This window comes from Oryctolagus cuniculus, chromosome 10 (genome assembly GCF_964237555.1).
Source record: "Oryctolagus cuniculus chromosome 10, mOryCun1.1, whole genome shotgun sequence".
Lineage (NCBI taxonomy): Eukaryota > Metazoa > Chordata > Mammalia > Lagomorpha > Leporidae > Oryctolagus > Oryctolagus cuniculus.
Genome location: NC_091441.1, coordinates 117872752 through 117897146, shown reverse-complemented (window position 1 = coordinate 117897146; position 24395 = coordinate 117872752). Strand labels below are relative to the sequence as shown.

General features: G+C 62.4%; 1 protein-coding gene and 1 long non-coding RNA gene across 2 annotated transcripts in view; one reads left to right on the top strand and one right to left on the bottom strand.

Annotated features, from left to right (window-relative positions):
* Positions 1–18580, top strand: part of LMCD1 (LIM and cysteine rich domains 1) — a 39965-nt gene extending 21385 nt beyond the window's left edge. Inside the window, exons 2-6 of the mRNA XM_002720619.5 lie at positions 1019–1107; positions 3852–4107; positions 7454–7789; positions 17480–17695; positions 18078–18580. Coding sequence (XP_002720665.1) covers positions 1019–1107; positions 3852–4107; positions 7454–7789; positions 17480–17695; positions 18078–18236 — 1056 coding nt within the window. The 3' untranslated portion in view covers positions 18237–18580. The remainder of the gene's footprint in view (positions 1–1018; positions 1108–3851; positions 4108–7453; positions 7790–17479; positions 17696–18077) is intronic.
* Positions 17060–17899, bottom strand: LOC138844152 (uncharacterized). Its single transcript, XR_011379678.1, has 2 exons — positions 17767–17899; positions 17060–17122 (listed from the first exon to the last, which is right to left on the bottom strand). It is a non-coding gene; the product is annotated as an uncharacterized lncRNA (long non-coding RNA).
* Positions 18581–24395: the final 5815 nt, after the last annotated feature.

Genomic DNA, 24395 nt, shown 5'->3' with positions numbered 1-24395 from the left:
GCACACCGACCACCCCCAAGGGCACGAGACGCTCTGCATGTCCCCCAGGCTCCACTAGGGCACACCGGAGTCTCCTGCTGTCTCCCTGTGCCTGGGACACAGTAGGTGCTCACAGAGGGACATGCATCCTGGTGTACGTCGCATGAAGCGCTTGTTCCGCCCGCCTGCAGGTGGATCAAGCCCTGCCTCTGATCAAACTGGGATCAGTGTGTGTGCCTGGACCAGGGTCACGTGGTGCCTGGACCAGCTCATCACCACTTCCACCCATAGTGGACATTTAGAGTGTGGGAGTCCCCTGGCCAGCGGGTGCACGCGCTGCCCCACAGTGTCTCCAGTTTTAACGTGATGTGAAGTTCCTGGGGCAGGTTCTGAACCGGGAGGACTGAGGTGGGGCCCACAGGCCGGCATTTCCTGCGGTGGCCTCGTGGCGATGCCGCTTGTAGCAAGAGCCCCTCCGAGAGCCTCCTGGGCTTGAACCGAGTGCCGGCGAGGGCTCTGCTCTTGGCTTCGGCCGGCGTGGGAGGGCTACAGCGGCTGCTGCTTCCCAAGCAGAGTTCACGTGCTCACGGGGCCGCGCCTGTGTGAGCTGCACTTCAGGCTGCGACACTGCGCGATGTGCACATTTGTGCCCGTGGCTTTGGTTTAATCACAAGTTATCAACCAATCGGGAATGAATTCCGGAGAGAAAATGCTGGAAGCTTCCATGGTGCTGACAGGTTAAGGTGGGGGAGAGGCAGCCGATCCACCGGAGCAGCCAGCCGTGGTGTTTGTGACAGCTCTGGAGGCTGGGCGTGGCCACCACGGAATTTTTACTGGGCAGGGTGAGGCCGCAGTGCCCGCCCGCCCCGTGGCTGCCTTCCCTGGGTCCTCTCTCTGCCCCATCCACAGCGGCCGTGGACGGCTCTTAGCCCTGTGAGCCCCGCGCAGTCCTGAGCTGGCAGGCCGGGTCTTTCAGAGGCCGATCATCCCGTGAAGACACTGGGAAGGCAAACACTCTCTTCTCTACCTCCCCCTCCAGATGCCCCTGGGCCAGCAGCAGGCGGCGAGAGGCGTGGCTTGTCTGAGATGCAAGGGGTCGTGCTCCGGCTTTGAGCCCCACTCATGGAGGTAAGAGACTCCGGCAGCCACTGCCGGCCTTGGTTTCTTTGCTGTGCTTTGCAGGAACCCTGGTCCTCCTGAGCTGGGCCCGTGGAGGGTATGTGGGCAGCGGCAGGAGGTTGGGGCCGTCGGGGGAGGCTGCACAGCACGGGCGCTCCTCCTGCCAGGCCGCGCTGAGAAACAAGAACAAAGTCTGGCGGAAGCAGAGTTCAGAACCATGTCTCAGGTCATAGAAGGCAGCTGGGTGGAGGCCACCAAACCCAGCCCAGCCAAGACCACTCGAGAGAGATGCGGGCGAGCCTGAGCTGGACCTGGGGCATTCAAGCATCGCTGTCTGTCCGGGGTGTGGTGCACAGGGCTGGCTGCCCCTCCCTGTACCACCATCCCTGTGGGTGGGTTTTGATCTGAGTGGCCCCTGTGCAAGAAGCAAAAGGCAGTCCACGCAGGGCGCCTGCGGCCAGGGCTGGGAGGCCCGAGTGTGCAGGAGGGGCCAGGAGATCCACAGCACATGGATCCACAGCCGGGACGAGGCTGCCACACTGCTCAGGCCCCCAGCGTCCGTGTGACTGGCACCCCCAGAACTGTGTGGGGCAGCCTGTGTGACCGTCCCCTGCACCCCGGGCGGAGGCGCCTTGACCCCCAGGGCCCCGGTGTCTGCCACTTGGGCACTCCGAGGGGCAGCACGTTTGGGAGGGGTCTTCTCAGAGCTGCTGACCTCCACTGTGTGAGATCGCAACTGCAAAAGGAACTATTTTTAACAAAGTTTCTATTTGATGTGCTTGAAAGGCAGAGGGACTTACAGAGACAGAAGCAGATTCGCAAATTCTTCACTCCCCAAACGCCCACAACAGCTGGGGCTGGGCCAGGTCAAAGCCAGGAGCCTGGAACTCTATCCAGGCCTCCCGGGTGCGTGGCAGAGAGCCATGTGCTGGAGCCTTCTCCCGCTGCCTCCCAGGGTGCCCTTCGGCAGGAAGCAGGGTCAGAAGCAGAGGTGGGACTCGAGCCCGGGCAGTGCAGCCTGGGATGTGGGTGTCCCAGCCAGCATCTTAACCACTAGGGCACACGCCCAGCTGTCAGGCTGTTTCTGCCCTCCGGTTTTCATGCCCTTGGTTGCCAGGGAGATATTTGGGTGCCTAGGGTGCCAGCCAACCTGTCTAAGCAGGAGTCCCCCAGCACATCAGCCCAGGGCAGGACCTTAGATGTCCAGGAGCTGCTTCCTCGTCCAGCTGCACTGGTGGGAGGTCAGACCTGCCTCAGGGCTCCGCCGGGTCCCCCCCACCCCACGGGCTTCCTGCCTCTCCCGGCCCAGCTGTGCCGCTCACTCCTCACATGTAAACACAGGCGCTGGCCACCACCTGTCTCCCCACGCCCAGCTCCTAAAAGGGCCAGGCCCGCAGGGTCACTGACATCAGTGACGTGCCTGGGTCCAGGCACAGGAAACGTGTCTCATGTCGGCCCTGCGGGGCTGCACGGCCAACTTCTCAGCTGTGGGCTGGCACGGGTCCTGGGGAGGCTGCGTCTCTCATTTCTCAGCCTGTAGCCCACCAAGCGTGGCCTTGGCCGTGAGCCTGCCAGCACGTTCCAGTGCCATGTTGTCCGTCAGGGTGCTCAAGAAAGACGTGTGACCGAGAGCCACTCCCTGTGCCTCCCCCCAAGGCCGTGGGGACCTGGTCAGGCTCCAGTCCCCTCTCCCTCTCCCACCCCAGGCCGTCTCTCTGCCTGCTGCCTGAGGCTTTCCAACCTCAGCACAGGGACCTGGGGATCTGCTAATGCTAGGCCACGCGGCGTAAGCTGTTCAGTCCACCCGGGAGCCAGCAGGGGCCTCCCTTCCTCCCTGTCACCATCAGAAATCTCTCCAGGCTGCGTGGGGCATGGGGAGAACCCCCAATATGCACCAACACGTGTGCCCCGCAGCCGTTCCCGGCGTCATCTGCCCACAGGTGCGAGGCTCCTGGCGTGGACGAGGGCAGGAACTGCTGGCTGGGATCCATCACCCCCCTTGCTGAGCCTCCCCCGAGCTGACGGTCACTCCCGACTTGCTCATTTACTTAACAGCTGACACTGCACGCAGTGCGGCATCTGGGGCACAGCACAGGGAACTCCCGTACCTAACCCCCAGCAGCCTGGCGCCCAGTGCTTGGTTTTACGGCTATCAGAGAGAAGCATTCGCTCTCTAGGGAGCCTGAAGCTGTCCCTCTCCCAGCCCCCAGCAAAGCCCTCCAGGGACCCTGTCTGCTCTGCGGGCTCCCTCCCCCAGCCCAAGTCTCGGGAAGATATGGCCCCAGTGCACTGAAACTTGGGTGCTTAAAAGCAGCTGGAATTCCGAGGCCCCTAAATCTTGGGGGATAAATCCAGTCCCGCTCAGAGCAGGGGTGAGCAGATGGTTCTGGTAAGTACACTCAGCTCTGGCACCCGGCTCCCGGAGCAGCCACAGACAAGACGAAAGCGGGTGGCCACGGCCGGGTTCCGACGGCACTTGGTGGGAGCAGACCGAGGGCTGGGCGCAGGCTGCAGCCGCAGGGCGTCTCCAAGCTGGTGAACTGGCGATGGCCGTGCAGCCGCTCCTTTACCAACCACAGTGCCACCCCGTACCTCCCGCGGGCACACAGCTGGCCCGCACAAAGGCAGGCAGTTTCCTGGCCCGAAGCCTTTTCATCCTTTGCCGGGAGTACAGAAGCAGGTCCGGGAGCTTGCCGTCACAACAGGGGGGAGCCTCTGCCTGTCACTCGCTGACCTTCCGTGTCCGCCCCCAGGAAGATCTGCAAGTCATGCAAGTGTAGCCAGGAGGACCACTGCCTGAGCTCCGACCTGGAGGACGACCGCAAGATCGGCCGCCTGCTCATGGACTCCAAGTACTCCACGCTCACGGCCCGCGTGAAGGGCGGCGACGGCGTCCGCATCTACAAGAGGAACCGCATGATCATGACCAACCCCATCGCCACGGGCAAGGACCCCACCTTCGACACCATCACCTATGAGTGGGCTCCCCCCGGGGTCACCCAGAAACTGGTAAGCCGGCCGCCTCCCTGCCCAGGTACAGGTGAGCCGAGCCGAGGCGGCAGGAGGGCGGCGCTTGGTTATGAGGTGCTGACTAGCTGGGCCTCAGTTTTCCTTATCCATGCAATGGGCTCAGGTGTTCATAGCAGTGCTGAGGGCCTCCCAGCTCGAGCCTGGGGGCGTCGCACCTGCCCTTCAGAGCAGAGGTTGCTGGATCACTCACAGTGCTCAGAGCACTTGTCTCCATCTGCTGGGTTCCCCTCACAGTGGCTGGGAAGAGCCGCGGCCAGCCTATAGTGGCCGTGCCCTCCACTCCCTAAAACCCGAAGCTTCTTACTCTTCTTAGAAGGGAACGGGAAGCTGGTGTCCAACACCTGGAGAGGAGGTCCCAGCGGTGCCGGGCAAAGAGCTGGAGAGGCACTGCACGGGCCTGGGGCGGGCACATGACTCACACGGGCTCTCGCCGTGGCTGCTCCCCGGAAACCCTGGGGCCATGGAAGTCCCCATGCCCAGGCCTCGCCCCAGTGGACTGCACCTGCAGCCCCCGTGCAGAGCCTGTGCCCTGGCCCCGAGCTCCTCCAGCCCCACTCTGCTCAGACGCCACCTGGGGAACTCACACAGTGCAGCCAGGAGGCTTAGGGATGACCTGAGGCTCTGCGGCCCGGGCCACACTGCAGTGGCAAGGACTGGGTGACTCCTGCAAGCCCGTGAGGTTAGGAAGTCCCGCAACTCCAGAGAGCGGCTCAAGGGAGTCCTTTCTGGAAGAGGAGGAGGGCAGTCCAGGGGGCGTGGGGTATTCCCATGCCTGTAGGTCTCCCTCACCCAGCATGGAAGGACACACACTCCCTCCTCATGTCCCGACACCGGCCTCAGGGCCTTTGCATGTGCTCTGGCTTCTGCCAGCAGTGTCCTCGCCCTGCTGTTTCCTGGCCATTCCAGTCCCCAGCAAGCTCTCCCCAGCCGCCCCCTGTACACACAACCCCACCACATTTTCCCACCGATTCTTTAGAAGCTTTACTAGTGCAGGTCTAAGTGGGCGTGTCCCAGAGAAAACCCATCCAGAGGCGGTGAAGAGGCCAGGGTTCCGCTTCCTGGGTGTGTCCTCACTGAGAAGCAGAGAGCGCTGGTGAACAGTTCCCTGCGCTTTGCTGAGCTCGGCCTCTGTGTGTGTTGGGGGGCGGGGACTGTTTCATAAGGGAGCCAGAAGGAATGATCCACCGCCCTCCCGAGCATGTGCAGCCAGGCGGGAGCTGACCACCGAACCTACCATCCGCCATCCCGCCCAAGCTGACCGAGGGCTGGGAAACCCCTTCTCGGTGGAAGCTGGTGGCCCTGAGCCGGCTGCTCACTCTGTCTCAGGCACTATGCACACTCTGGGCATGCTAGCAGCTTCCCTGCAGGCCCATCTAAGGGCCCAGCACTCTCAGGAGGGCACTGCCTGTGGAAGGAGGGGAAACTGAGGCTCACAGGGTTTGGAACAGATGACCCACCCACGTAACTAGCACAGCCGGGTCCCGAACGCAGACCCTGTGTCTCCAAAGCCCGGGCCCTCCCCCCAGGCTGGGCTGGCGAAACTGAAGGGGGCCAGGGAGGCAGGAAGGAGCAGGTACCCTGGGTTAATGGCTCTGGGGGGACGGCTTACAAGCACGGGGCGGGGGGGGGGGGGCTTAGCCAGGTTTGGGAGAACAGGAGTGAGAAGAAAATAAGAGGGAGGGCAGCCAGCATCTCCCTTCCCCATCCTATCCATGCCTCGGCCCTCCCCAGGAATGGGGGAGTCCTGGCCCTGGGCCCAGGCTGGTGGGGAGCCCACATCAGGGGCCACTCGCTCACACCCCATACCCTCCCACACCTCTGCGCCTGAGAGATGGTGTTCCATTCAGAGCAGAGGCAGGCAGCTGAGTCACGCCCACACCCCTATGTTGCCATCCCCCTCCCAAGGCCATGCCGTCAATGCTGATGGCCTGGAGGGCCGTGTTCAAGGGCATCCCGAGAAGCTCATCGAGGCTCACTTAGCAATGTCTGTCCTGGCTGGGACTAGAAGCCCAGCCAGGCAAGACCAAGCAGCACAAAGCACACACCCACCGGTGGCTGCCGGAAGTCTTGGCCTCAACAATGGCGAGACAGAGCCGGCACCCAGCCAGCTGCACCAGGAACACGGGGCCCAGGGAAGGAAAACACCCTTTCTCCAGTGCTATGGCCAGGAATCCGTTAGCTCTGCAGCTACAGACACCCAGAGCCAGCCCAGGGCCGTGGACGGCTACAGGCTGCACGGGGTCAGCTGGTGCCAGTCAAGCCCCCTGCTCCTGGTTCCCAACCTGCCCACCAGGCGTGGCACTGAGCAGGCAGAGGTGCAGCCTAGACAAATGGCAGGAAGCAGGAGGCTGCTTCCGTGGGCCCCGTCCTGCAATGACAACGAAAAGAAGCCCCAGAGACCGGGGACACTTTTCCTCTCTGAGCAGCACCCATGCCCTGTGGGCAGAGGGAAGAGCTCACTGCCCATGTGGCCGAGGTCACAGTGGCTCTGTGCCTCGGTTTCCCCTGGGGGCAACCCCAGGCCTGAGGTTCCTTGCAGCGTTGTGCCATGCACAGCCGCCCTCGATGTGAGCTCCACAGGAACCCAGGGCACCTGCCCCTCCCCCTTCTCTGAAGCAAAAATTCATTGAGCACAAGGCCCAGGAGGTCCACAGTTCCACCCCCAGGGGTCCTCGTGCCTGCTCCCCAAAACCAGACGACTGGAGCTCAGCACCTTCAGTTTGTCTCAAGTTGATTCCCACAGTTCCAGAACGAGTCCAGCCCCAGGAGATTCGGGGCAGGCGGGTTCCCAGCACTTCGGGGTGGCAGGGGCCACTGGGCCAAGGGGCACCAGGCTGGCTAGGGGCCAGGGTCAGGTGCAGAAATGAACACAGCCATGCAGGACCAACAGTCTGCCTGTCACAGCTCCTTCCTGTCCCTAGGGGTCCACGCAGGGACAAACAAAGCCTGCTTCCAGGACAGTTACGTGTAACCGACTTCACACTCGGCTGTCACGTCCACGTGGAAACGCGATGTCGATCCCACTCCTAGAAGGTTCTTTTGTGCCCTTTTAAAATGCTGAAGGCTGAGATCCTTGATGCCCATGGTGATTTCTCTTGCCAGTGCTATCTCAAAGCAACAGCTGTGGTAGTCTCCCCCCTCCCCCAGAACTAAGAATAAGCAATAAAACACCACTGGTTGTTCCCGGCCTGTGGAGGGTGCCGTGGCAGATACAGACGGGGTCTCTCTCATGTCAGAACCATTCAGGGTCACACCCTAGGTTCCAGGTGGACTCTGCGGTCATCCCTGGTCCACTGACAGCGTCTCCTTCCCACCTCCTCCCCAGGGAATGCAGTACATGGAGCTCATCCCCAAGGAGAAGCAGCCCGTGACGGGCACTGAGGGCGCCTACTACCGCCGGCGCCAGCTCATGCACCAGCTCCCCATCTATGACCAGGACGCCTCCCGCTGCCGCGGACTGTCCGAGACCGAGCTGCCCCTCATGGAGGAGTTCGTCAAGCAGTACAAGAGCGACGCCCTGGGCGTGGGAGAAGTGGCCCTCCCCGGGCAGGGCGGCTTGCCCAAGGAAGAGGGCAAGCAGCAGGAGAAGCCCGAGGGGGCGGAGCCCGCCGCGCCCACCGCTAACGGCAGCCTGGGTGACCCGGGCAAGGAAGTGGAATACGTGAGTGTCTCCCATGCCTGGGGTCGGCTGGGGGCTGCGGGGCGGGATGGCTGGGCGCTGCGTTCACCCACACAGGCAGGCAATCACACGCACCTGCTGCCTGTTCATGCCGGCCCAGGCAAGCCGACATGAAGTCAGAGAGCACAGATGCACGTCACAGCTTAGAGGGAGGCTGCCTCACTGTGCCTGGGGCTGAGCACAAACTTGGAGGCAGCAAGGGCCAAGCCAGCCAGTGAGGAATGAGAGGAGGTCCCAACCCTTCGGGCGCTTAGGAAAAGATGGGACCCCCGCCCCCATAGAGGCGTGAGCAGGTGCACAAAGAACTCTGGGTAGGAATAGGCATGGTGCAGTCAGAGACCCACTGACAGCGTGGCCCATCAGGGTTGGTGAGCTGGACAGACAGGAGCAGGCCTCCTGGACGGCTGTGCCATCCCCCTAACCCCAACCATCAGTCAAGTACCCATGCAGAGTATTATCCGCCAGCCCCAGGCCATCAGAGGGCGCTGTCCCCAGGGCAGGGAACGCCCTGGGCTGAGGACTTTATCGTAGGGGCAACAGCTATTTAAATCCCGGAGAATTCCAAACTGGAAGAACTCTGTAAGTCACTGGGGCTTTGCCAAATTGCCATTCCCACGAGGGAGGTTCTGATTTGAAACATGTTTTACCCTTGAGCCTGGAACTGGGACAAAGGCCGCCCGCGAGCCTGCCCTCCAGGGAGCTTTGGGAAATGCGTGCGACACCCGGGAAGCATCTAAAAGGCTCCGGTGACAGCCAGCGGCATGCTCCCCAGCAGGGGAATCAGCAGAGGCTCTGAGGGAGGCAGCCTGGTGTGAAGCCAGCTTCCTCCCTGCCCAGCCTCAGACCTAGAGCAGGAGCTGACCATGCTCTTGGTGCAGACACAAGGGTGTGGACTTGTCTGTCTCTGAAGCAGGTGTCATGGATGTACACAGTAGGTGCTCAGTAAATGGCCTGCAGGGGGTCAGGGTCCAGCTCCGCATTTGTTCAGCTCCTGCTCTGGCCCCTGGATGTGACACATTGCCAGGCTCTGCGTGGTGTCAGCAAACCCATTCTGTAGGTGAGGAAGCTGGGAGTCAGAGAGACTGGGTCCCTCTTCTAAGACCCCTCAGTTCCAGGGGCAGAGGCTGAACCCGGCGCTCCTGCCGTGAGCTGCTGAGCCACAGAGCCCTGCCCTTACCTGACTGCTGGGCCGTGTCCTCCGGGCTCCCAGATGGGCTAACAAGCCAGGGGTGCGTGCCCCTGCAGCCCTGCCGTCCCCATGGGCGGTCACAGGCAGTGGACTTCTGCCGGCCGCCCCGTGAACTTGAGCTCCTCTTGTTTCTCGTAAAAGGGCCATGTGGAACAGTCAAAGCCACGCGACAGGCAGCAAGGCTGACCGTTGGCCTGGCGCAGGGCAGTGGGCCCCGCGAGGAGGCGTTCGGGCATTCAGTGTGAGAATGCAGGGGTGTGCAGGGAAGAGAGACTCAGCCCAACACCTGCAGGGAGGAGAGGGCAGCCTGGGGAGACCTGAGTCCCCATCATCACTGCGGGGTGTGTGTGTGTGTGTGTGTGTGTGATCGTGGGCGTCACTCTGGGCAGGCCTGGACGCCTCGGTACCCACCTGACAGTCCTCACCATCCGGGGGTGTGAGCAGCCAGGGCCACCGTGGGCCACGGAGCTCGGAATGGGATTGTGGCCACTGTGTGCTCACTCCCAGTCCACACTCACTGCAGCCCCGGGTACCCCCAGCAGGCGGATGGTGGCGAGGTGTGAAAGGTGTGAGCAACACTGGTGTGAGCAAAACTGCGCGACTTTCTTTAGAGCAGGACTTGTCAGACTTCACTGGGCTCGCACAGCGGGTCTCAAAGGCTCGTCCACTCTTGGCCGCCCCTGCAAAGCTCCCAGAGGGCCAGCAGGTGGTCCTCACAGGCCCCAGAGCCCCTCCGCTGAGCCACAGGGGCTGTTCCGTGCAGCAGACCTGAACAGCCAATCTGCACGCGGCCCAGCCCCAGCCCCAGCCCCAGCCCCAGCCCCAGCCCCAGCCCCAGCCCCAGCCCCAGCCCCCAGGCCTTCAGAGAGGCCGGACAGGCCTGGTGACCCCCCGCCTGCCTCAGAGCAACTTCCTGCAATCAAAGCTCGTCCAGGCCCGGGCTCGGTCTGCCTGCATCTCTGTGGCAGCCGTGAGCGGGGCTGTGGTGTTACGCCCACTTCCCAGAGCAGGAACCCGAGCCGCAGGCAGGGGGACCGGCTGGCCACTGAGCCGCGGGGCTCCGATCCAATCCCAGCTCCCTGGAGCCTGGCCCGGGGCCGAAGCCGAGCGCCCCACCCTGCCAAGGCTCGTGTGTGCTTGTGTCTGCCGGGGTGAGGGGCGCCGCACGGAGCCATCATGCCTTCCTAAGCGTGTACCAAGCCCTCTGGGGGGACGCCCCCGCCACATCCCGCTTCTGCCCACGGAAGGCTCCCCCAGCGCCCTGTGTTTCACGCCAGGGTCTGTTCAAAGCCCTCACTGCCCACCTCCCTCCCAGACGCCATCTGTGGTCCTCACACTCCCCCGGTGTGCAGACGACGCTTACTGGATATTTTCTCGGAAATTCAATATTGAGATTTCCCCAGGCCTAGTCCTCTGCCCAGGAATTTCCGCCCTTCCCCACGCAGGGAGAGAGCCAGGACACAGCAGTTAGGTCCCTCAGCTCGTGAGTGTCTGTGGAGTGCACTGGAGAGGAGGGGAGGTGCCCCTTGCAACAGGCGGGCAGCTGTGTTCTGGGGCCGCAGATCCCACAGCAGGAGGCCTGGAGCAGTGTGGCTCCCGCACCCAACTCCCTACAATAACGCAGGGGTGGGGGATAGAGGGGCTGGGGAGGCTCTGGTCCCCACCCTCCCAGCCCAGGTCTGCCGCTCACATGGAAACTCCCGGCGGCTGGCGGCTGGGCCGACACAGGGACATACTTGTGGGCGAGGGACGTCCAAGGCCCTGTGCGAGCAGATGTTTGGCTGTGGGCTGGGCCGGCTCCCTTTCCTGCCAGCGCCACTGGGGAACCTAAAACCACAGCCCCTGCCCGGCCCTCCCGGGTCTGCTCTTTCTGGGTGGAGCTGGTGGCACACGGACAAATGCGGGGCGTGACAGCCCTGCTCTCTAGCCCCGTGTCACCGTGGCTCCCGGGTTCCCCGGCATCCGCCAATTTCTGCCTTAAGGGTGGAGACATATTGGGAGGAGACCTTTTTCCAAGGAAAATTCCCTCTAGCCCACTTGGGACGATATAAATACTCTGCTGTGCAGCCACGTGGCCCTCACGAGGGTCCTCCCCGCACCCCCCCCCCCCCCCCGGAGTGTACCGCCTAATATCCAGCTGGCGAACTTGGAGCCGGCTGGTGCTGTGTGTCCAGGGCGATCAATGAACGAGCAAGGCTCCATGGGCGGGTCTGGGCCGCTCCGCAGAGCAGCCGCCGTAGCAGGGAAGTCTCCAGAGAGAGCATCACACTCTGCACTGTGCTCCATGGAAGCCGCTGTCCCGGGGCAGGCGGGGGCTGGAGGGAGCCCCCGGCCAGATGCTGTTTGCTGACCCTTGAACCCAAAGAACCGTGAACAGTCGTTTCGGCCTCGCGCTCACCAGTGCACTGCTGCCGCGTTTTGCTTTGCGGCTGCAGGTGACGTGGTCACGAGGAGAGAGTTCACGCCGGGCGCCCTGCCAGAGTCTGCCTGTTACGCCGTGTAAGCCCAGGAATTTTTGTACCAAGTCTATCATCCCCCAGTGAAACAGTGTTGCCATCTACCTTTGTAGTGGTCACAGCCAGAATTATTTTTTTAATTGAAATGTATTTCAGATATGGTAGATATTTGGGGGGGGGTGTCTGTTTCCCTGGGGAGCAGGGTGTACATCGGATTAGAATATAAAGTGTATTTCCTGCCTCGGATCACCGGGCCCCTGCCCAGGAGTGGGATGCGCCTTAAGACTCCGCCCTTGGGCGTGGCCAGGCAGCGTGCCTTTGTGGGAGGAGGCACAGGGCCCTCTGGGATGTGACCGCCCCCACCCCGTGGGCACGGCGAGGGAGGTGCAGCCGGAGACACCTGCCCTTCCACCTCGCAGAACAGCCCTGAGTTAAGAGCCTGCCCAGGAAGCACCAAGCCAGGGGCTTCACCACGGAGACCCCGCAGGAGCCAGGGCCTGACAGGCGTCACAGATGAGGCTCTCACAGGTGGGCGACGGGTCGGCGGGCCGGACAGACAGGCAGTGCCAAAGCCAGGACCCCAGCCCCGGAAGCCAGCCTGCACGGAGGACAGCTGAGGACGCCTGCAGGCACATGAGGCCAGAGACAGAAGAGACAGCAGCAGTCCCGGGTCTGGGAGGGGAGTCATCCCCACAAGAGGCGGCCACAGAGGCTGTGGAGAAGCCGGGTTGGATGGCGGCCAGCACCTGCACTCAGGGCCATGCTTATGTTTACGGCGCCGCCGCAGCGAGGCGTCCACGGGTGCTCTGGGTTTAGACTGGCCTGGCTGTGGATGAGAACCCTCCAGAAGAAAAGCAAACAGTACAGCAGGGGAAGGACCCCCGGCCGCTCCGGCCGCTCCCGAGACACAGCTCCTGAGTGAGCCACGTCGGGCCTGCATGCTCCCTGCCGCCCTGCGTCTCGAGGACACGCGCGAGGCCTGGAGTCTTCCCGGCGGCTGCGTCTCGGCTGCAACCACAGCCATGTGTCAGCCCGAGCTCTCGGGGAAGAGAGCTGTCTGTCACCACCGCTCCCGCGCCGAGCCAGGGTGTGTGGCAGCCGGGAGGGGTACAGCACGGATGCACGTCCGTGTGACATGTCCCACCGGCCGTGGGTGTGCCAGGACGCAGCCCCAGCCCACGGCATGGAGCCCGCAAGCCGGGGCCCTGTTCACGGGTGGCCACATGGAGCACCCTCCAACCAGCCTGGGAATTCCCGTCGGTCCTCACCGTGAGGGATCCGGTGGTGCTGCCATCCGTGCAGAGTTTGTGTCGTGTTTTGGCCCCGTCCAGCTGCAGTTCTCAAACTGAGGCCCCGACCGCTCCCCCTCGCCAGGGGCTGATGAATTCCTGTGCCTCACCCCAGGCTTGTGTGTCGGACACGGGGACAGGGGCAGCCGCCCCGGGATGCTGAGGCTCAGAGCTGGGAGCCGCTGTCCCATCAGGGGTGGGAACAGAGAGGGACAGCGTCTCTGTGCTGGGGTGGGGAGGGGCAGACTGAACAGTCTCACAGCCCCACCCCCAGACCATGCACAGTTGGACAGAACTGGCACGGGAGGAACCAGTGCTCGCCCATGGGTGGAGTGAGCCCTGCTGGCCTCGGGAGGGAAGCCCTGGCCGCCAGCCCTGCCTTCAGTGGCCTTTGAGAAAGTGGGTCGGCCCCCAGAGCCTTTGGGTCCCAGCCCATACAGCAGGCTGAGAAAAAGGGTAATAGGAGACTTTAGCTGATCATGACGGTCCTGTAAAAAGCCCAGGAATCCCATTAGCTCCCATCATCCACACAGCAGCCCTGCCGTGCTACGTTGCCTCTGTTCCTCTGCCCATTTGCCAGGTAGAAAAACGGAGGCACAGGAGGGCAGGTAAATTGCTCAAGGTCACCCAGCTACGAACCCAGGCAGCCCGGCCTGAGATCTCCCCTTGGCCACGTGTTGGAATTCAGAACTTGTCACCAACCTTGGACTGCGTTGGGAAATTCAGTGTGCACTGAGAAAGACCAAGCTCACGAGATGGAAGACTCGGGGCCCAGCAGAACCGACGCACCCAGGACAGCCTCAGATCTCAGAGAGGACCGGGAAAAGGCCCAGGAACTAGCTGGGTGCCAAGGAGAGAGGATCGGTCCCTGTGAGGTGAGGCTCAGGGCACAGGAAGTGACAGCCACACGGTTTGATGAGGATGGCGGCGGCTGGCCAGGGGCCGGGACGCCCTAGTGAACGGGCGGGGAAGGGAACAGGCTCCCGGACAGGGCTGGACGGATCACTCCACATGAACGCAAGCGTCCATAACGAGCTCCAAGAGCGCAAGTCCTTGCCCCTCTCTGTGCTGTGGCCCGCGCCCACCCCCCAGAGTCCATCAGAACCCCACCTCCCCACCTCAGGAGCCCGAGTGGCCGCTTGGGGCCTCCGTGTGAAGTCCGCACCAGCACCCCGGGCTCAAAGCCACAATCGCCCCAAACAAACTGCTTTTGGAGTGCGGCCAGGTGCCTGCTGATGCTCCCCAGACAGACCAGGCGCACGGCTCTCCCTGCCCCCTCCCCCTCCCTCCTTCCGTGCGCACATGGTGGCAACCGGCTTCCTGTGCTTGGAGAACCCCCCTAAGACCCTTCAGAGCGGGAGGAAGGCGGCTGGAAATCCCACTCGGCAAGAGAGCCTGGGACGCGCAGGAAGCTCACTTGGTCCACAGGCGGCCCGCGCCGGGGAGTTTCCAACTCCCGGATTTGCTGAAAGGACAGTGAAAGGCAAGGGACGCGGCTCTGCCTCCCGGTCCTGGCGAAGACCCAGGGAGGAGCCGGCAGGTGGGATGCAGAAGTGTGCACTCAGGGGAAGGGAACGGAGCTGGAATTCTCTCTCAACGTCAGGGCAGACGCGTGCTTCCCAGAGGGGGCCTGGGGCTACAGAGTCCACGTGCGGACTCCCCTAGAAAAGTTCCCACGAGGTTTGTGTTGAGAAAACGCAGAGCACAGGAACTGAACGGAGATGTGCGGCTTTAGCAGAAGTCTGCTCACAAGAAAATGGAATTTTCATTTGGGAGACAGCATCTCGCCCCACGGGACTGCCAGTGGGAAACTCATCCTCAGCTCACGGACATGCAAAGTGACGGCAGCCAGCCTGGCCCCGGGCCAGCGACGGTGGCCCTCGGCTGTGACAGCCCCACACGGCAGCAGGACGAAGGCTGGCGCTGCTGCCCACAGCTGCGTCGTCCCAACACAGCCGTGCCGGCTCTGCCGTCTCGAGGAGAGCAACAGTGGACCCCCGAGCAGAGGGCAGACAACGCGTGCTGAGGGCCGGCGCCCACCCCCACCAGCCACCCCCTGCTGTCGCCACAGACCCAAGAGAAGCTTCTCACGGCGTCGGATTCGGCGGCCCCACTGCTGGGGCCTCTGGTGCCAGCATTCCCACGGGCAGAGTCCCCGGGCAGCACCGAGAGTCAGGGCAGCAGGGAGCCCGCCGTGTGGCCGGGGAAGGGTCACACAGCCAGCAGCAAAGCCGGGAGCGAGCAGCTGGGCCAGCCTAGCTCTGGTCCCTGCCTCTCCCCGGAGCCCTCAGGACAACAGAAGCTGAGGAACAGGGGAAGGGACCCACCTGGCTGGGCTTCCTGTGCCGCCTGCCGTCCCCCACAGGACTCGCCAGACCTGTGCCAGGCTAGAATACAGCCCCCTGCCCCTGCCCCCACACACTCCCCACTACACCCCAATCAGCACCCATAGAGCGCCACGGAGCTACAGACGGAGATTCAACCTCTACCTGTGCTTTGTGGCAGTGCTCCTGGGCAAGCCATCTCCTGCCAGCTGAGCCTCACTTTTCCCATCTGGAAAATGGGTGCATTCCTTCTGTCCCTGCCCCACCTTCCCACCAGCTGGCTGTGACATCAGACAGAAGCAGGGTTCCTCCTTCACAGAGGCCTCCCCTGCCCAGGCGGCCCCTGCCTGTCGCCTCCGTCTGTTCTCTTCTCTCTTCATGGAGCTCCTGGCGCTGTGTGATGATGTCATCACTTTGCTTCTGCACTTCCTGCCTCCCCCACTCCCACGTGGCCACGGCACCCTGAGGCCACCACACTGCTGGTGTCAGGGCCTGGCCCGCACCTCACATGGGGCCTGGCACACTGTGGACGCTCAGTGTGAGAGAGGCCAGCAGGGCCAGAATCCCTGACCGCGGGGAGCTGTCCACACAGCCAGCTCTGAAACCCAGCCCTCTGCTGTGACCCGTCTACACTGCGTGTGAGGGGAGACAGGTGTGCCACGCACGGTGTGTGCCACACTCGCCTAGCACGCCATGGTGGGCAGCAGGAGCGCTCACGGCTGTGCCCTGCTCCCAGGGTGCTGTGTGCGGCGTGGACAGAGTACTCCAGGGGCTCCGGGCTCCGAGTCCATGGCTTACAGAAGCAAAGATCCTAAAATCCAAGCCCCGAAGGCGAGCAGGGAATGGAACAGATGCACCAGGCAGCCTAGCGAGCAGGTGCAGAGGACCTGCTGTGAGACTGGCATGCCAGGCACTGCCGAGGGCCCTGGGCCCGACCAGGCTGACCTCGTGGAGGGGACAATGAGGACCTGCATGGGCCTGCAGGCCAGGCTGGCCGCCATCCTTGGGGGCCAGTGTCTAAGGCAAGGCTGTGCAAGCCCCAGCAGGGGGTGTGTGGGGTGAGAGCCAAGCACGGGTTCCACGTAATCCATGCAGATCCTCTGCCCACAAGGAGGGGACACACAGGGTGTTAACCGTGGGCGAACTTGGCGCACCTCAGCCGGGTGGGGAAGGGCTGGGTCCATTGGCGGTGGCAGGTGCACCTCCAGGGTCTTCCTCCCAGCACTGCCATGGCACTGGCGCCAGGCCGGTCCTCACTGAGGGCCATGATATGCAAGGCTGACCAGACACTGCCCAGGGCGGAGAGCCGTCCATGGCCAAGTGCAGCCTATGGACACAGGCCACTCAGTGCGACACGGCATCCTGGGTGGGAGCCGAGGCTAGCAGAAAATCTGAGAACATCCCAGTCCACTTGGACGTGAGTTCACGGTCGCCTGTCAGCCTGGGTCAGTCACCACACCAGGTCAGCCCTGCAAGGCAGTCTTGGGAGGTCCTGGGAGAACAGAAATCAAAGAGAAGTTAATTCAGGTGCAAAACAATTGAAATCTATGCGTATTTTTTTCCAAATGTACATTTCCCACCAACTCTTGGAAGGCCCCTCGTAGACATGGTTTCAACAAGCTTTTTGCTAAAGGCTTTTGATCCTGTTTTCCGCCAACTTTGTGAATGAACTTGTGTGAACCGTGAGGATCAGAGGGTGCTGAGCAGTACGGGAATTCTCTGTGCAGCTTTCGCCACTTTCCCGTAAACGAACAACTGCTGAAAGCCGACGAGCCGACAGAAAAGTGTGGGGCTGAGAGCGGCACGCGGAGCGCCAGGTGGCCCGGCCAGCGCTCCTGTGACTCAGGACGGAGGGTTCCACACCGAGCCCCCGCCCTCGCCACGGCCACTTGCAGAACCGGGCACCTGCGCGGCCTCAGGGAAAGCTCCCTGGCGGAGTCCAGCCACAGCAGGGCACGGCTGTAGTGGGGGCCAGCGCCCGCTGGGAGGACCCAGGCCCGAGAGAGATTCACAGACACGGGCCACGGTGCGGCAGCACTTTCTTCTCACCAGCTCTCCTGTTTGGGGAAAGAACGGTCATGTCTGGTATTGAACTCCTGATGTCCACGTAGGTGACTGGTGTGGCCGGTGAACGACGTATTTCTAACCCTGCCCAGGGCCCGTGTCTCTCAGGACCCAGGGCAGCAGCTGTCACCACGTGGACAGAACCCCCGTGCGGCTCTGGGTCACATTTCTGAGCCCAGGGGGGCGAGCCTAGTAGCCCACTCTACAGAAGGCAACGTTGAGGCACAGAGGCACAGTCCTCTGCCCTGGGGTCACACAGCAAGCAGGAGGCGGGGCTGGGACTTCATCCTGCGGCCCCCCACCCACACACACACACACAATGACGACCTCCCATCCTCCCCACCCCCCAGGTCTGCGAGCTCTGCAAGGGAGTGGCGGCCTCCGACAGCCCCGTGGTCTACTGCGACAGGGCGGGCTACGACAAGCAGTGGCACCCCACCTGCTTCGTGTGCGCCCAGTGCCGGGAGCCGCTGGTGGACCTCATCTACTTCTGGAAGGACGGCGCGCCCTGGTGCGGCCGCCACTACTGCCAGAGCCTGCGGCCCCGCTGCTCCGGCTGCGACGAGGTGAGAGCCCCGGGGGGCCCGCGGCGGGGGTGCGGCTCCATGGACCCCCCCATCCCGAGCTCCCGTCATACCCTGTGGGAGCGGCCGTCCCTGTTTCACAGATGTGGACGCCGAGGCACAGGCAGGATAAATGTCTTGCATCTTCCTAGGGTGACTGGGTCCCAGTCGCTCCTGTAGATCGGCCCTGGGGCATGTGACCCGGCGGGACCAGGGCTCTGGCCCTTTTCTGCCCCTCTCAGAAGCTAAAGCTCCTCCCTACACAGGGCTGTGTCCCAGCTCACAACAGGAAGGGGGAGGGGGAGGAGCGACCCTGGTTGCCATGGCTGCCCGCTGTCTCTGTTGAGTGACACGTGGGCGTCACACGTGTCCCCGCCCCTCCCAGATCATCTTCTCCGAGGACTTCCAGCGCGTGGAGGACCTGGCCTGGCACCGGAAGCACTTTGTCTGCGAGGGCTGCGAGCAGCCTCTGAGCGGCCGGGCCTACATCGTCACCAAGGGGCGGCTGCTGTGCCCCACCTGCAGCAAGTCCACGCGCTCCTGAAGCCCCCATACACGCAGCCACAAGCCACAGGACCCCCAGAACCAGAGCCAGGCGCCACAGCGGCCGGCGGCGTCCACGCGGATCGGCTGAGGTTTCCAGCCCAGACGCGCCCCGCGGAGGCTTAGGGGGCAGCTGCGCCTGTGTCTGTCCCAGTCTCAGCCGCACCCCGCGGAAGAGCCTGGCGCCCCGAGGGGAGAGCAGTGACGCTTCAAGCAGCCTGGGATCCCAGCTCTGTCACTTGTTGCCTCTTTTCCAAGCGGAATCTCAATTTTAAATAAACAGCTCTTTTTTTTTTTTTTTGGCATGATAAGCATATCAATAAAAGTTTTATGAATGCGCCTGCACCCTTATCTGATTCTTCACTACGCCAAGGCAGTGATCCGGCCGCAGCCGTGGGACCCCAGGACCCTGCAGGCTGCGGCTCCCGAGGGCATGGCGAAGGCTGCTCTCCCCTCGGCCGGGCCCCTGGGAGGACAGCTACTCAGGTGGAAACTCCGCCCACCCCTGGGCGTGGCCACTCTCAGCTCACTGCTGGCCACCCCCACGCATCGTGTGCGTGGCACTGCAGCCTGTGGCCTCCTGGGGATGGGGGGAGCTAGTCTGTAGCTGGGACCCCAAATCAGCAGCCTGCGGAGCCAGACCAGGCACTGCTGGCAGCCGCCGAGCGCCACGGGGCCCTGCTGACCAGTGCAGGGGTTTCTGTCCATCTGTAGAAGTCGCCAGCGGAGCCCTGAAGGAGCCTCAGAGCAAAGACCTTGGGGGAGATTGGATCTCCATCCTGTGGTCTCTGTGAGCAGTCACGGCCCTCAGTTTTATTCTCCTCCCACAGTTTCTAAGAGAAAGGAAAACCAAGCCGTCTTTTGCTACAGGGCTTGAGGACCAAAGCGCACGGGTGCCAGGCACCCACAGCTCCTCACACTGGTCTCACTCAGGCTGCCCACCTGGGTCCAGGTCTCCGTCATCTCACAGCCTGGTTTTGCTCGCACCGCCTCTAACCTGGGCTTCACCAGTGCGGCCAGAGCGGCTGGGACACCCTTGGAGCCGGGCCTGGTGGGGGAGGGTCCCACCTGGGACACCCTGGAGCCAGGCCTGGTGGGGGAGGGTCCCACCTGGGACACCCTTGGAGCCGGGCTTGGTGGGGGAAGGTCCCACCTGGGACACCCTTGGAGCCGGGCCTGGTGGGGGAAGGTCCCACCTGGGACACCCTTGGAGCCGGGCCTGGTGGGGGAAGGTCCCACCTGGGACACCCTTGGAGCCGGGCCTGGTGGGGGAGGGTCCCTCCTGGGACACCCTTGGAGCCAGGCCTGGTGGGGGAGGGTCCCACCTGGGACACCCTTGGAGCCAGGCCTGGTGGGGGAGGGTCCCACCTGGGACACCCTGGAGCTGGGCCTGGTGGGGGAGGGTCCCATCCGCAGCCTCTCTCTCCAGGCCTCTGGCTCCATCTCCAAGATAAGTGGCTAGCGAGGCATCACCCTCACCCCACCGCCCAGCCAGTTACAGAGCAAGTCCTCTGACTGACAGGTGCATCCTTCCAGTCCTGGCCCCTGCCCCGTCCTGGCCTTGGCACCCTTTGCTTCCCCCGATTTCTCCTGGACAGCCCCAGGCTCCGGCTGACCAGCCGTCCACCATGTTTTGCTTGGCAGGGGCGGGCTTCCAAAGGCCAGCTCCATCCACTGAGACTCCGCATCGCGGGCTGCCCGTCTCCGGCAGCTTCCGCCCTCACTCACTCCCCGAGTCCCCGCTGGGCTCTGCAGAGTCCAACTCTTGTGCCAAACACAGCAGAAAGAGCGGTGGCCCTGCCAGAGGGTTTCAGAGTCTCTGGGACACACAGGCCTTGGGCAAAGGCTCCCACAGCTCAGCGCAAAATCACAGCTGCCTCCTCCATGGGGCTGCCAGGCTTTCCCATGTTAACACAGGGGCTGCACATGGGCCTCAGAGCGTGGGACGCCTGCCCCTGTGTGGCACTGCCTGGGCTCCCTCCCAGCTCCGAGTCCCAGCCGCGCCCAATTCTGGTTCCCTGCTGGCACCCAGCCTGGGGGCACTGGTGATGGCCCTGTGCTTGTGGGAGACTGGGACTGCGCTCCCAGCTCCCAGGCATTCAGGGAGGGAACCCACGGGTGGAGTTTCTCCCTTCTCTGCCCCTCCAGCTGAGGAAGAAGCAAGATTTTTCAACAAGGAGTGTTTAGAGCTAAAAGGGGATTCTCATGGGGTTTATCCCACATGGCGGCCAGCTAGCAAGCAGCTACCGCTCCCTTCACCCCCATTTTCTGGAACCTTCTCTGGCCTGCCTCTGACCTCCGAGCTGTCTGTTACCCTTTATCTGCCCGCCCGTAATACCCCTGATCCTGCAGTGTTTTCTCGGGGCTCTGTTTATTCGTAAGCGGCTCCCGCCGTGAGCTGTGTTTAGATTCCGGCTGTAACGGACAGAGCTGGGTGGTGTTATGGGGTGCAACGCGATGTGCTGGTAGCTGCTCACCATGTGGGGTGAGCTGCGCGTGTCTTGAGGAGTTCTGACTTCATCTCCTGTAGCCCTGACCCGAGACCTGGCAACCCCAAAGAAGAGCAAGCACCCAGGTCACACGAGAAGCGTGGAGCCAGGCGGACGCTGCCAGCCGCCTGCTGTCGTAAGTCTCCTCCCCGATTTCCCACTGTGCATTCGCTTTCCCAGCATGCCGTGCAGCTGGGGCAGGGCTGGCCCCGGGGCTGCTGCACAGGGAAGGTTTTCGTCCTGATCGCAGAGAGGTTCCGGTGAAGGGAGGCCCACTTCCGCTGCCTTTTCCCTTTGACAGAATTTCCAACTGGAGACAGAAGTCCTGAGAGCAGAGCCAAGAACCGCCTGACAGTGTTGCCGGCGTGAGCGCCCCTAACGCTGCCAAGTCTTGGGGTGCAGTTCCCACAAACAGCAGCGGTTGCCCGCACAACCGTCAAGATCAGGAGATGGACAGACATGTCGGGCGCTCCACGGGCACCAGCTGTCCCAGTCGTGACTCGTTCAACACGATCGCACTCACCATCACAGTCTGCTCAGCTTCTCCCCCATCTTCAAGTCTCCTTGTTCTCCCTAACGTCCATGACCTTGACCTCTTGGAAAATCAAAGGCCAGGCCAGCACCGCGGCTCACTAGGTTAATCCTCCGCCTTGCGGCGCCGGCACACCGGGTTCTAGTCCCGGTCGGGGCGCCAGATTCTGTCCCGGTTGCCCCTCTTCCAGGCCAGCTCTCTGCTGTGGCCCGGGAGTGCAGTGGAGGATGGCCCAGGTGCTTGGGCCCTGCACCCCATGGGAGACCAGGATAAGTACCTGGCTCCTGCCATCGGATCAGCGCAGTGTGCCGGCTAAGACACGTGGGGTGTTTATGATTATATCCCATCAATCAAATGTCACAGGGTTTTTCTTGGTTCTGCTAGTGTTGTCATTGCTTTTGAACCCTTGCTTATTCAAGTACGTGTCAGGTTTTTCCATTGTAACAAAATTCTTTTCCTCTGTATTTTTTTTTAATTTTTAATTATTTCAGAGAGAGAAAAACAGATAAACAGAAAGAACTCCCATCTTTTGGTTAACTCCCCAAATACCTGAATTTGTCAGCTTTGAGCAAGGCCAGAGCCAGGAGCCAGGAGCTCATTCCAGGTCCTCCATGTGCGTGGCAGGACCCTGATTACCTAGACTGTCACCATTGCCACCCAGGGCGCACATCAGCAGGGAGCCGGCGCCAGATGGCAAACCCAGGCCCTTCGGTATGGGATGTGGGCACCTTAACCACCCTGCTAAAGGACCACCCTCCCTCCGTGTTATGTCGGAAGGCACTCGGGAGTTGGTCACCACCCTGCTCCTTGTCACAACCGCACACCCTGGTGCTCAGGACCCACAGATGTTTCCTGAATGAGTGAATCACCGCATTGACTGTGGCCAGAATTTTCTAATTCAACCATTCTCTCAATGTCTGTTAGCATCCTAAGCTCCACCCTCCCGTGGTCAGCAACGTTTTACTGTACCAGTGCGTTGTGGACTTGTTCACTGCATCGCTTATAACCCATCACTATCCTTGTTTTGGCGCTCATGTTGTCCCCAAGTTTGGCCAAAAAAGCTCCCGGGGTCCAGCGACAATGCCCCCACCACCCCACACCTTGCACACCACGCCCATCTCAGGCCTCAGCCATCTGTCCAGGAGCCCTCTCCCCTGGAGCTGGCTGCTGTGGGGTTGGGACTCCTGGGACCGCCAGAGACCCCAGGGAGACCAATGGCAGGCCCAGCAGCCAGTGCTACGGAGCCGTCGCCTCCGGACTTCCGTGCCCCCGGCGCTGCTCCCGCTCTCCGAGGGAGGCCTCACCCCCTCCTCACTGTCAGCATTTCCCATCTCCATTTCTCACCAGTGGGGATTCGCTCATTGCAGCCAAAACCAACCTAACCGGCACGGAGGATATCTCGTGTTGCACCTGGGGCGAGCTACATCCTCCTGAGGCTTGACGCTTCCCAGCTCGCTGGCATATTTAACTGACAGATACAAACCCACGCATGTGTGGTGTGCAGCACGTTGTATATGTTCAATGCAAAATGAAGAAATCAAGTTCATACACTTGAATGAGAGAGACAGAGAGAGAGAGAGAACATTCAAAATCTACCGTCTTGGCAGTTTTTCCATCACGTCCGTCCCAGGGACACGAGTGACAGTCATGTGAGGGGTGGGCTCACTGGGTCTCGGCTCCCAGGGTGAGAAGGTGACACGGAAGACGGGCCTGTGCTGTGGCGTGAGGGTCAGCCACTCGTGGCCCCCTCTGCCCACGGAAGGCCACACAAGCGCATCCCCTTGTTCTCAGCCACGGTATGCATTGGATCCAACCCCAACGCACGGAAGCACGGCGCTCTGCCGCCCACAGCGCCCGGTTCAGAAGGAGAGAAGCTGCCCGCCTCAGCCTCCGGTTCCGTGCTCACGCTGGGAACACGTCGGTTCATGGAAGAAGGGATTTGGACTCACGGAAGGAAGCAGTATCCGGGTCTCTCTCACTGCCATCAGTTGAAAGGGGTTAAACCCACACAGGAGGCGAGAGAGGAGCGACCTTCTGGAACCCACTCCCCAGTCTCCAAGTCCACGGCCACGTCAGCTTCAGCAACAACTGGACCCAGAAGCTTGAATCCCAAGTGAAGACTCCGCCTCTTCCCTCCCTTTCCCGCCCTTTCTCTTCCCCCGGGTCGGCTCCATTCTCGGGCAGCCTCCTGGGGAAGCAGCTGCAGGGCCACCAGGAGCTGCCGGGCCCACTCTCCTCCCAGGAGCCCATGAGACCAGGGGAAAGGCAGGGTCTCTCCCAGGGACTCCCAGGAATTCCTGACTGGCCCATCCCAATGCCTGTGCCCACAGCTCTGGGGTGCTCGGGCTGACAGTGCCTGGGTCATGGGCCACCTAGCCAAGGTTTGCAGAGTAAGAGGAGGGCCTACAATCAACAGTCACACAGAAATCCCAGGGAGCAGCCCCCACGGGACAGGGAGCCCCACCAGAGGTGGAGGTGGAGAAGCAGAGCCCGCTGAGCACACAGGAGCTGCCTCAGTTCCCACAGAGCCACGGGGCGGTGCAGGTGCACACAACAGCAGGTCCTAAGCACGGGGAAGGCACGATCACCCAGCCCGGACCTGCAAGTCCAGGATGAAGCCCCTCCCAGAACAGGGCACAGGGACTCCCAGGGCCACCTGCAAGGAGCCTCAGCCAAGAGCCAGCCCAGACGCCAAGCGCCCAGACTCCTCTTAAAGTCACCGCAGCGCCATGAAAACACTTGTCCATCTTGGGGCTTTCTTAACCCCCAGCAAGGAAAGATGCACATCTCAGCCTAAATCCAGGGGTTTGCTTGGAAGGCGACGCCTGCCTCGCCAAGAGCAGCCCCTCCATTCCTGGGGTCTGTGGAAGACGGAGGGAACCACCTCACCCACGGAGGACGCCTTCACAAAAGGTCAAACACGGCGCCGTCCAAAATACAAGAGTGACACGAGCGGCTCATGACCCCAGCTCCCAGCGTGCCGGCAGCCGCCCTGGCTTCTAATCCGGTGTGTGAATTACGAAATATGGCCGCACGGCATCGCGAGCCTTCGCCCTACAAGGAATGGTTTGTGCTGCGGTTGACAGGAGAGCTCCGAGCCGTCCGTCTTCAGCTGATAAGGGGACGGGGAGAGGAGCAG